This window comes from Engystomops pustulosus, chromosome 5, assembly GCF_040894005.1.
Source record: "Engystomops pustulosus chromosome 5, aEngPut4.maternal, whole genome shotgun sequence".
Lineage (NCBI taxonomy): Eukaryota > Metazoa > Chordata > Amphibia > Anura > Leptodactylidae > Engystomops > Engystomops pustulosus.
This window is the reverse complement of record NC_092415.1, coordinates 72,818,832-72,832,264: the sequence shown is the minus strand read 5'-3', so window position 1 is coordinate 72,832,264 and position 13,433 is coordinate 72,818,832. Positions and strand designations below refer to the sequence as shown.

The 13,433-nt window shown below is 38.7% G+C and overlaps 1 protein-coding gene across 2 annotated transcripts in view; it reads left to right on the top strand.

Moving 5' to 3' along the window:
• Positions 1–13,433, top strand: part of MBP (myelin basic protein) — a 150,405-nt gene that overhangs the window by 121,827 nt on the left and 15,145 nt on the right. Inside the window, exon 4 of one of the 2 annotated variants that reach the window (XM_072152363.1) lies at positions 3,726–4,150. In XM_072152363.1, the coding sequence (XP_072008464.1) occupies positions 3,726–4,150 (425 nt within the window). Of the gene's footprint in view, positions 1–3,722; positions 4,151–13,433 lie in introns of both variants that reach the window. The other variant, XM_072152362.1, reaches the window with a different exon arrangement.

Sequence of the window (13,433 nt, the reverse complement as noted above, 5' to 3'; positions counted from 1 at the left end):
GATAACAAATTACGCTGAATGTTTTCTACCATAACTATATATAATTCTGCTGAGCTTCTTCTGCTCTATAACATGCTACCACCAGATTACAGAGCATTTTAATGGCAATCGCTTCACCTAAAGTGATTGTTAGAATCCTGATCCTTGATAGGATTATAAATTGCTGGTGAAACATCTCTGAAACTCTAAAATTGGAACAGAACACATTTTCACAATTACAGGTTCCCATAGAGCAGTATTAACTGACACCCTTATTTTTTGCTAACAATTGCTTCCCTTACATCCCCATTTTAATTTTTATTTTCTTTATTTCTTTATTCTGTATTATTTTTTTTACTATATTTCAGACCCCCTATAGAGTACTTTAACCATAGGTTATTGTAATAAATGGGTTTAAACCAGACAGACTTAGGTCTCTGTATGTCATAGTAACATATTGCCGCCCCCCCTGCCCCTCTCCCCAGTGACCTTACAGGGGGTGATGATCGAATCCAATGTGCTGGCGCTCACACACCTCCGGATTTAAATGCCTCCGGCAGCTTTTCACAAGGCATTTAAATGGTTAAGTAGGTAAGGAGTTAATTTGGGTATGTTAATTTGCATGTCAGACTTACTTTAAGATGAGGGAAGAAGAGCTCAGAACTTTTGTAGCGTCCCTTTTCCTGGCTCTGCTGTTCGCTGAGTGTTTGTTGGGTCTTGCGCAGCCTGGTGCAGAAATAAACGCAGCCGGGAATTTTCACATGTGAGTTCAGTGCGTGCGCAGGCGTGGGGACAGTAGCGGCAGCGGCAATGAGCCTAGCATATGTGATTATTTCAGGGTTTCTACACAACTGACGTGACGCAGAGGCCCTGATAAATATCCCCCATTGTCTCTTGCTGACCATTGTCCATTTCTCCATATTGGTCCAACTTGGTTATACTTTTTATGGGCACAGCATTTGCTTGAGTATTTCTGCCCTAGTGATCATTGAAGGTCTCACCACCCAGAACTCTATACACTTTGAATTTCTCCAGAGGTTCTGTCCTACAGATTGTTGTATATGTCGATGAGGTTTCTTATGCAATTTTAGAATTTTAGTCTTTTCCCACAGTGAGTGGAGCTGAAAATACATTTTATTGGGACACATACCACGGTCTGTAGCACCTAGAACCATGGTTATAGAATATTTTAGATAAGAATCATATATTTCAGATAGCTGTGGTTCTGTAAGTTACAGCAGTAGTCTCTAACCTTTTTGTTTCCGGGGAGCAGATGCAATCCAAAAATTTTATTGCAGGAATCGGGTCAGGTAACCCCTTTTACCATGGTCCCGGGGGGAAAAAATTGGTCACCATGCAAACACTTTAAATCTAGCCCCAACCCATATAATGTGCCATTTCCAGCAGCCTACTGTCTAAAATGCCCCCTTTCCTGGAGCTGCCCCCCTTCTGATAGTGCCCCCTTTTTTTGTTGTCTATATTACAAGGGGGGTACAAAAAGGGGACATTATAATAACCACTTTTCTTTAGCCCCCCACACACACCTATAATTTCCTTGTCTTTGGCCTTTTCACCATAATGAAAAAATATACATAGGGTATATACCAGAGTTTAAGCCAAGGCACCATATTTTAACACAAAAAAACTGGGAAAACATATTGACTCGAGTATAAGTCTAGGGTGGGAAATGCAACCTCTATATTTTAATAAAATGTGCTGCAGCCTCTTGACGTTCTCCTTTATATTACTGACTCCGCTCGCTCCCTTAAAACCATCCAGACTTATAGTGCCTTTTGCAACTACAAAATCGATATCCAGTAAGAGTGCGGTATTGGAAATCAATTTTGTACCCCCTGGTTTTGGCCTCCCAACGCTCTTGGTTCCCCTTTTTCTTGACCACACACACCTTGAAATATCTATGGGTCGAGGTACCTGCAGACTTATCAAAGACTTTTGCATTGAATTATGTGCTTTCCTCTGAATGTTTCAAGCGGACCTGGTGAAGTGGGGTCCTGGCAATATCTTCTGGTTAGGGCGTATTAATAACTTAAAGATGAATGCCCTGCCAAGATTGCTGTCCCCCTGGGACTTACCTCACAGTGCTGGCAGGGAGACAGATAACGTGAAATAAATTTATGAACTCCTGAAATGATTTAGAAAGACATTTTTCAAATCCGCACAGCATAGGCCATTGTGGCCTGTCACTCGCTAAAAATGACATTCATAGTGCGCTTTAAAGACATACGTCTGGTTCTGAAGCTAACAGAACCATAAGCCTGATGCAATTTGAAAAATATGTTTCCCATATTTAATATGAATCTCATCATAGCTTATTTCTTTTGATATATGTGACTATGTTGCCTTGCCTTGCCTTGCCTGGAATACTATATTATTGTGCTAGGGCAGGGGTCCCCAAACTTTTTACATAGGGGGTCGTTCATTCTCTCTCTCAGACCGTTGGAGGGCCGGATGAAAAGCGGTACATAATACACTGCCCCCCCCCCAATTAATTATTTAATATGCTGCACCCTCTTGTGAACTATTTTATATATAGGCTCCATGAATTAATTAATTGGGTCAATTAATTATTAAATATGCTTTCCCCCCCTATTAATTACTATACTGTTCCTTAAAATTAATTATTTCCTATGCTGCCCCTCCACCATTAATTATTTCCTATGTTGCCCCTCCACCCACCATTAGTTATTTTATGTGCCCCCTCACCCACCATTAGTTATTTTATGTGCCCCCTCACCCACCATTAGTTATTTTATGTGACCCCCCACCCACCATTAGTTATTTTATGTGCCCCCTCCCCCACCATTAGTTATTTTATGTGCCTCTCCACACACCATTAGTTATTTTATGTGCCCCCCACCCACCATTAGTTATTTTATGTGCCCCCCACCCACCACTCGTTGTTTTATGTGCCCCCCCACCCACCATTAGTTATTTTATGTGCCCCCCCACCGACCATTAGTTATTTTATGTGCCCCCACCCACCATTAGTTATTTTATGTGCCCCCCACCTACCACTCGTTGTTTTATGTGCCCCCCACCCACCATTAGTTGTTTTATGTTCCCCCCCACCCACCATTCATTGTTTTATATGATGCTCCCATAGTGAATTGTTTCATATATTAGGACCCCCAGCCGGCACAATGTTTTAACTGCTGTTTAAAAAAATTTAAAAAATCCTATACTCACCTCTGGCTCCGCGGCTTCTTTCTTCTTGTGGCTGTCGGACAGGAAAAGGTGCGCGGCCACGTGATGACTTCATCACGCGGCCGCACATACAGGTTCAAAGAGCGATGTGCGCCGGGGTTGTCTTCTGGGCACATCGCTCCACCTGCAGTAATAGACTCCTGCCCGACTGCCGAAGTCCGCATGTGGCCCGCGGGCCGTAGTTTGGGGACCCCTGTGCTAGGGAGTAGTATGAGTTGATCTTGCTTCTATGGTAAAGCTTTATAGGTTGGGTTTTTATTTCAATTACGTGCTTGTTGCTCACTTCTTGTTTTGATTAATTTGTTATTTCATCTATTGAGAAAGTTCTGGTGCTTTTTTTTAAACTTAACATTTTGAGAAGTATTCTCCACAGGATCACTTGTAATTCCTCCCTCAGAAATGCCATGAACATATTCTTAGAGCTTTGCGTGAAATGGCTAAATCAGGATAGTGAGAAGAAGGAATCATTGTTCTCTATTCACAGCCCTGCATTCACGTCTCCCTCTTATTATTTTCAGCAGATGTGAACCAGAACAATGGCACCTCATCCAAGGGCACGGCGGTGACTGACTCCACGAGCACAGAAGACCCCAAGAATGATTGGAAGGGTGCCAACCCAGCTGATGCTGCCTCTCGCCCACATTTGGTCCGCCTTTTTTCCCGAGATGCTCCTGGAAGGGAGGACAACACCTTCAAAGATCGGCCCTCCGAGTCAGATGAGCTTCAAACCATCCCAGAGGACAGTGCAACAAGTTCACCAGAAACGGATTTGATGGCATCACAGAAACTGCCTCGTGGTCACGGATCAAAACACATGGCTTCAGCAAGTACTTCTGACCGCTCTAGATATGGCCATGGCGCCCACGGGCGTTACAGGGACTCAGGTCTTCTTGACTCACTGGGCAGGCTTTTTGGAGGTGAAAGGCATGTTCCCAGGAAGGGAAAGGTGAGCACTGAGGAATAGAGAAAATGAGTAGCAAGAGTCGCATGAACTGTGGGTACATTGGATATTTTGTGTTATGTAATACCTAAGATGTTGTCCTACTTAATGAATGAATCATTAGCGCCTCATTGTCTAGAATCTGCAGCCACATTGTGTATATCATTTGGTACTTAGCGCTATTATATGAGGTACGAGCTACTGGATGATGCATTGGTATTGATAACCTGCATATATCTAGATGTGGCTATAGCTGCCATTGGTTTCACATTGATGCAAGTCTGAATGTTATTTCCTGACAATATGCTTTCTGTATATTTTATGATTTGTAGAAACTGTTGATCTGTGCTTTATTAAGTAGAACATCTTAGAAAATTGGGTGCAGTGCCTTATAGATTGAGTCCAAATACAGTATTTTTCCCATTATGCTTCTAAATATTTATCTCCCTTTTTCAGCACATGTTAGTATAGATAAGTATTTTCTCCCCCTCTGCTTAACTACAAATAGTAACTAGTAACCTTTCTAAAAGTGTAAGAAAATGCTGTATTTTCCATATTTGTGCAGACCTGCTTCACACCCAGTAGGACACAATCTATATCATACAGTGACTGATCTCAATATTCAGGTTCTTATAGCAGAACAAATCTACAAATCTCCCCCAATAGTATATTCCATTTTATGGTAACTTTAGAAAAGTTAGATATTGGGGAGGAAATATACGAAGATCGGTGCAGAGGATAGGGGAGCGGCCGCTCTTAGCAGCCAATAATACTGCTTCTTAAGTGAGAACCAAAATCCGATTGGTGGTTTATTTTTCAGTTGCACTAGGTTTGCCTAATGTCCCGTAATCTGTCATGTAACAAAACCAGCAAATTCAGTCCAATCCGGCGACTTTTATATAATTTTATAGCTGTGTTTTGGCATTTTAACCTTCACAATCATGTAACTTTATTATAGAGTGCCTGATGGGTCTTCTATATGCTAGAATATTCAGTGTTCCCTATGCTATTCATTAACATAATGGGACATTCTGAGAATTGCAACACTTTTTACCTTCATAAAGGAGGTCCTGGAAGGGACATGACATGCGACTCTGTTGTCAGAAACTACATAGTGACATTAAGTAGTAGATGTAGTCTAAATAAGCATTTGCATTACTTGACCATACAAAGTTAATAGTTTTATTGTATGAGCTGAGTGCACGACTCTTTATACTAAAAGCTTATACAATCCCTATTCCCGACATGTGTTATGAGAAACACAATAGTATAATCCTTATCACGCTTTCTGAAAAGACTTGTACCCTTTCCTGAGACTAGGAGTAAGGCAATGAATGCCATTACCAAAGGAAAATGACCTTTAGCTGAATAAAATGATTATCTTCTCTTCTTTCTGAATATAACGTTTTTATGAAAGAGCAATTTTGGATTTTTGTATAGAAAAGAGTGACTTTTGTGTAGTGTCAGACAAAGGCGAGACATGCAAGGGCAATGGTATGAGATGCCACCAGCAATTGTATACAGGGAAGGTGCTGGTGGTTATGTGGTTATATGCTGTTCAGTGTGTCAAGGGCACCACAATGGCACAAACAGGTTTCTGCATAGCGTCAAGACATCTACATGGAGAAAAATGTATCACCAGGCTAGAGATAATTGTCATATAAAACTACAGCAGGAAAATATTGGTGCACTAGCCCTCGTTCACACTTGTCCTTTATAAAGGAAAATGTAGGAGTGGATCCAAACTAGTACAATGCAGACATATACCTTCTCCTTCTTATCTTTGTGTGAGCCATAAAGTCAGTCATTTCTATATGTAGCCATTTAGTTCTGCCATAAATCCCAGGGATTGTCCCACTATAGACACATATCCGGCAGCTATATCTAGCAGTCCCATAAGAATTAATAGGAGCAGAAATGCCACAGATCAGGCAGCTATCTGTGAGTAGGAGCTATGTGCCTATAATGGGACAACCCCTAGAGGGGTTTACTAAACTTTACTAAATACTTCCTTACTGGAGCATCAGTATACGCCTAGTTTCCCTCTGGTGGTGGTCAAAGGTAGTGAATATTCAAACCTGGAGTCTTACATCCCAGTAAAGAACACATATCAACTTTAAAAATGTATGAACATATTACCTGGCCCAGATTGCTGGACACAGTGTCACAATCGCTATAAAGACCCAGTTGCTCTAATAGCACAATTTTGCTATGTTTTCTATTTAGGATTAGAAATCTTAGCCCAATTTTGTGATAAAATGTTTTCATATTTTCTTTATATTTTTGACTCTGTTGTCAGGGCAAGCGCCCCTAGCTTATAGTGACATTGCTCTGGGTGACCTGGGGGCCCCGTGTATATAGTGCAATGGATGCAGAGGGGTACAGGTTAGAGGATGTAGTGAATTGTAGTGTTCAGGTCATATATACGGGTACAGGCATTTACAAGCTGCCTATATACAATTAGTGTTTGGCTAGAGCTTCTCCCCTGTTCCATGGAATAAGTGGCAATGTATTAACCCGTTCTCCTCGGTAGTGTCCTGCATAGAATACAGATGTGCTCCTTCCACATGTGTGCATTGTGCTAGGGATGACCTTATGTCAGTAGTACGTGTTGTTTCTTGCTGTACTTTCTGTAAAGCTTGTTATTGCCAATAAGTGTTCTACAGCCAAGATCAAATTCATGAAAAACTGGAAATCCTATTCTGGCTTTGTTTTATGCTTTAGTGTTTAGAATAAAGCAGTAAGTGATAGATGAAAAGCAATGCATTAATGCGGTGTAATTGTTACTTGTTCTCGCTCCCATTATCGCGGACAAGCACGGAACAAGCTGCTTGCTTATGTGAGTGGTCAATCTTACTTGAGCGGACTGACAGCTAATAAGATGTGCTTTCTCCTAAAAGCTCCAATCTGAATATCTCAGCTTCCGAAAAGCAAATCTTCAGGCACAAGTGTACTATGCATTGCCCGAGTGTACTTATCCTGTTATACATTATGTATTGTAAGCTTTTATGCTCTTCTCTTGTAAAACACAATTGTTGCCAAATAATGAGACCCTGTAGTTTGTTGTGCACGTATTCAGAGTGCATGTAGACAATGAGACTTCTAATATAGCAGAACCTATAGGCCAGTGATGATGCTTAGATTTGGTTAGTACTCAGGTAGCTTTATTCTGCTTTGGGATCTTCATGCATATAAACTCAGGGCACAAGGCAAAGTTAGTTAACCATTTATAAGTACACAAGTGCCTGTTTGGTATAGTAGCCCAAACCTGCCTCAAACCTATGCGAGCATCTTTAAGATCAGCAGTTGTGGTTTTATCCTGGAACATGTAGACATGGGACATCATTTTCATGACAATAATGACTCACAAAAGAAATGGCTTAGGTTTAAGGTTTACTTCTCACCACTCCAGTATATATAAACTGAGCCAAATATCCAGCTGGTTATACACATTGACCAATAGATTCACTGACTGGACCTCTAAACCATTCCCTTTTGGGGAAAGGAAGGTTAAAGTTTGTAGAATTTGGTGGCAGATAAGCCACAGCCAGACATATGTGAGAACACATGCACACTTTGCCAACTAAGTGCTTATGTGTGTAGTGAAGTGAGTTAGACAACTTTTCTATTGATAGCATATGGTCACCTTGATGGAGCTTGAAGATGGAGAGCACTGCCAGAAGTATATGGCCAGTACCTAGTGATAAGATTGTACTTGCCATACATTGACCATGGGGGAAAATCAGAGAAGTTAAATGTGGCTTTGATTTATATGAATTTTTACCTTTTTCAGCCCATGCTAGTAAACCAGCCAAAATTTTACTGAATATATAGTTTTATTTTATATTGTCATAATTTCAGGTGTATTTTTAATGGTGACCCAAACATTTCTGACCTCATGTAATGGTTCCCTTTTGGATACCTAGTAAAACATTCTTGTAGAGTAAGAAATTTCAGTAACCAGTCAATATTAATGAGTTACTGTTTTATAATTGTTCACATTACCATCTACCATGCAGTGCCATCCCTGAAAGAGCCAGGATACCATGGTCCTACTGTATATGTTATGGCCTGTGCATCTAGGAGCTCGCTATGGACTGGGACACCTTTAATTACTTTGTGTTACAGCTATGACTATGCCTATATGCATTATATTTGCTGTAAATTATTCTTTTTTTGTGTCTGTATGCGTTACCTAAAACAAATGGTACGGACTTTTTCCAAATCAAAGATGCAGATGAATATATAATCAGTATAAATTATCAAAGTGTTTGTATGTATCCAGGTAGACATGATATTGTACTAATCTCTGATTTCTAAATCTTGTAAATTGTATTTTATGTCTTTGAATGTTAAAATATAATAAACATTTATTAGAAAATATTTTATACTAATTGTCTATTTATTTTTGTTTCCTAATTTATTAATATTTGTATTTATAATTTCTGGACTAAAATCTGAAATTGGGTTCAATATATATATTAAATTTACATGAAGAGAATGATACGCATAGTGTAAAAAGCAGAGTAAATCCTTCTAGGACTCCTAGGAGATACAGTGAGAGTCCTGCTTACTCCACCCACACAGGCTGATTGACAGACTTCTTTGTATGCATAAAAATACAAGGAGAGCTGTCAATCAGCCTGTGTGGGCTGCATCGACTGTCATCTGGAGTAGCCTTATCCAAACTAAGAGAAATGCATAGTTCAGATATCAAAGACTGGATTCAACAAAACTGCTAATTGTACAAGTGAGATTCATACAGTCATCATCCTGCTGAACTGAAGGTAAGGCCCCTAGATACCTGGAATGTAAAATTAGTCACATGAAAGCATTTCATATGTTTAAAAGAGTTATGTAAAGTGATCAATATTGCTCTCCAGCAATAGGGCGCATCAGGAAATGGTACTTTCCCTAAAGTATAATTAAACTTTTAATAAAATGTTGTAACTCAGTAGTGCAGTTGATATTATTAATAGTAAACTTTTTAATATACTTTTTTAAAGAATTATGTTACTATATCAATCTTTCCCCTGCCTTTCTTCCATATTTAATGAGTTTGTGTAAATCAGCTTTCTGTCCTGTATCCACTGACAGCTGAGAGATAAAGGAGCCTGATAAAGTGTCTAATGACTATACAGACACACAGAGAAGCAGCTTTACTTAACAAAGTATATTACAAAGTTTAGTTACCATATATACTCAGGTATAAGCCTAGTTTTTCAGCACAAAAAAATGTGCTGAAAACACAGACTCGAGTAGAAATACAAAAAAAAGAGTAGAATTAGACATTTCTCTGCTGCTCCAGATTAATCCCTGTGCCTGATTCTGGATGATTAATCTGGTGCATTATAAAACTGGCGAGTTGTGCTTTACACCTCCCATTAGTTGGTCTAGTTTGCTGCACCATAATATAAAATTTTCTAGTGTATTTTCTGTCCAATCACAGCCTCTATTTACCGACACACTCCTTATTCGGACAAGTCGCAAAACCGCCAAAAAATAGTCTAAAACCTCCAATAAATGTGGCACCGCAGGTTCAATCTCCAGTTTTCTGGTGTAAACAAATTGATACATGTCCCCCAATATATACTAACACATCTAATTTTCTGCTTTATATTAATTAACAGTTTTCTGCACATTTTATGCATTTCTGTCATCATCTGAAGGAACGTTATATAGATCATCTGATCTATATAATATATCTCACCACAATGGTGTTTTCTGATATGTCATGAGAACAAGGTAGGTTTCTTCTAATGTACTATCAGCATTGCTATAGCTGCTATAGACATTTTTTTAAATCTTATAAAACTGGTTTATTTTCACATGCAAAATTGTATTCAGTTATTACATGTCATACCTCTATGCTATTGTGCAACCAAAATCATAAAGGTAATTCTTAAATATAAATTATTATTATTTTAAGATTGTTTTCTTAGCTCGGAAGGTCTATCTTTCCCAATCTGTGTGAAATATAAAATGTTATGCATTTTCGGGATACATTCAATGTTGAACTAAGGTTCCTTGGGCCCACCAGAAAACAATTGTGGAGGGGGCATCTCTAGGATACAGTAATAGCTTAGAGCTTGAGCCCATCAAAGAATCTTCAGGTAATTTGCTGGGCCAGTCCAATACATTCTGGATGAGCAATATTACTAGCAGGGCTGGCCACCATCAGCAGCACTGCCACTGGAGCATCATGGGTCCCCACTATTTTAACCAGTTGTGACTAGACTACTGGAGGGTTACTTCAGCTCTAGATGCAGGAAGGTCAGGGACCCCATGTTACATGGTTAGATTTTAAACACAATTAGTTTAAACATTCTGCAGTTTTTGTGTTTTTTTAATGTTTGCCCTTTAAAATGAACATAAAACATACTAATAAACTATTACCATTATGTTGTCAAGCACCTGAGCAGCTTCTAGATCATGTTGCTTTCATGGCCAAGTGTGGTGACATCATCCAGAAAATCAACCTTGAACTGAAATTGTTTACAGTCAAGGAGGCTTAGACGTTAACACTAAAATTCAAGCTTTCCCCTCCTTTCCCACCTCTTTCCTTGTGATTGGCATTATTTTTCAGACTTCAGGAGATCTTGTTGGTGATGTCCCTGGATGCAGGAGCATTAGTTACATTAAAAGGACTTGTTCAGAGCTGAGGAGAGCTTGACTTCAATGGTAAACTCTCCGCCTCCTTGACTTTTTTCAAGTAATTTACATCTCACTTCAAAGTTGGTTCAAAGATCTCTGCTTGATGTAATTCTATAGAAAGATACTTCAAGTTGACAGAAATCTGACCATGGTCATGAAGGCTCATTATAACCCACAGCTTTGATTACTCTGCATGATACTAACCAGCAATGCACCTGTGTGACCATGGTCAGATCTCTGTCCACTAGAAGTAAACATAGAAGCTTTCTATAGAACAGCAAGCAGAGATCTAGAATTCTGTGAGGAATTGATACAGAAATTATATTGGTAAATCATATAACTTTTTTATAATACAAACAACAACCTTAATTTGCTGAAATGGGAATACCCCTTTAACTGAGCAAATAAGTGGTGTACAGTCAGACAAGGTAGTCTAGGGATGCGCCACGTTTATCATCCTTCATGACACTGAGAAATATCCCTGTTGCATTCTATCCTCCCTTCAGAAGTCTGTGTAAGTGTTTAATAGCAGCTTTTTCTCAAGTGCCCTTGTCACTGGTGCAGTAACACATTGCAATTAAACAGGGAAACTCTTAACCTCACTCAAATGACATAGATCAAGTAAAGTGTAATTACTTTATCATCCCTGATAAAGGTTAAATAACTCCTAGTGAGACAGAATACATCCCTATATTTAGTGTAGAACTCAAAATGAAGCTTTATCTTTGTTAATTATAAGAATTTCACATTTGCAATGTGAGATTTATGTGAAAATTATGTCTAATTAAGTATGTAGAAGTGTTTTACGCTACATAACATGAACTGGATATGAACACACCATTATTGTTATTGTCACAAGTTAGACACATTAAAGTAGATTCAAAGATGTAAAAAATCTTTTAGCTTATAGTGGGTTATACCAAGCTCACAGTATAAAGGATGGTGCTTCTAGTTTGTAGACCAATACAATAATCTGAGTTAATTTAGAAAATTCACTTTGAAGTCAGATGTAAACTGATTGTATAAAGTCATGGAGGCAGAGAATTTAGCACTGAAGTCAAGCTCTCTAGACCTCATAATGCCCCTCCTTTGTGATGGACATCCTCTACCAGACTTCAGGGGAACCACTTAGTGATTTCCCTGAATGAAGGACCTTCAATTACACCTAGTTGGACATTCTTTAGCAAGGACAGCTTGACTTCAGTGCTAAACTCTCTGCCTTTTTTGGATGATGCCAACACATTGGGTTATGGAAGAAACATGTTTACTACTTGAAAACATTGTAATGGTTTATTGTGTCAGTTACTACATTACACAGCAGCTTCCGAGAGACTCCTTTAGAATCTTTTACTTAGGTATTTTATATAATATTACTGGAATTTATTTTGTTTTTAGATTTTACTGCCAGTTACAAATTATTCAACTCAAAGTCATGAATTATTTTTTTCATGGCCACATCTATAATGTAATGTTCTGTTTTCTGTGGATTGTGATTTACACTAGTTTTGAAGAAGCAGAACAAAATCTGTGCAATCCTGAAATGTATTCCTAAATAAGAAAATTAGAAATTTCTCTCAGCAATACATTTGAATACAAACATCTGATAAAGAATTAAATATCTCTGATCCTCAATATTGACTGACAAAGAGCTGCTCCCTCAGGACTAAGAATGCAGCTGGTGGTACTCACTGCACAAGTGCTGAGGAAGCAGGGGATGGGGTGACAGTGTAGCAGCCTGTAAGGCCAGAGCACAGAGGGGCTAGGTTAGCCACTCAGACTCATTAGCATATTTATAAAAGTTGATTTTAGACATCTGGAGGTCATGGATAACAAATATAAGAAATTTACCACAGTCACTGTGCTTGGATCTCTGAATAAGGCCCTGGTTTACAATGCTAGATTTTGATATTTGATTTCCTTTAAACATGTTTGGCCATTTTAAAGCATTGTTTTTGCAAAATGGATTTAGATTGAGTGCTAATAAATTACCCTAAGTGATCCCCTTAAGCTATTTTTCTCTAGTCAACAACAATGGCCCTAAAAACCTACACATTTATGCTAATTGGTTAATAAAAAGATATGACCATTTAAAAGTATTAACTGTATGTACATTTTTAATCCCCTGAAGAAGGTTTAGGCCTATTCCGCCCCTATGCCACTTGGTGCAGGGCTGGGGTACGGCTGGACTACAGTAGGTTCAGGACTCTACATAGAGACAATATATAAACTAGTCTTCTAGTGGTGGAAACTGGAGAGAATGAGATAATACTATATCTTTAAGAGACATTAAAAATATTTTTCCTTAGTTACTAGTGATGCAATAATCTCTAAGTAATTTTAATCAATTGTAAGTCTTCATGAAGTTATCCCGTTAATTTATTGTCACTGAATTTATGAGGGTGGTGTTTAGTCCATTTTTATTAGAGACACTTGGAGGCTTTTTTCATCTATTAAAGTGCTCTCCTTTTCTATTTTCTTACGCAAAATAGGCTACAATACTTGAGTTTTTTGGAATTTCATTTTACAAAGGATAAATGTAATTTTTCGCCACTTTGCGCCTACTGGCCTGTTTCTCACAGAGCTCCCCCTGGTAGGGATCTATCATTGCAGCTCTATGTAATTACTAGTTACGTTA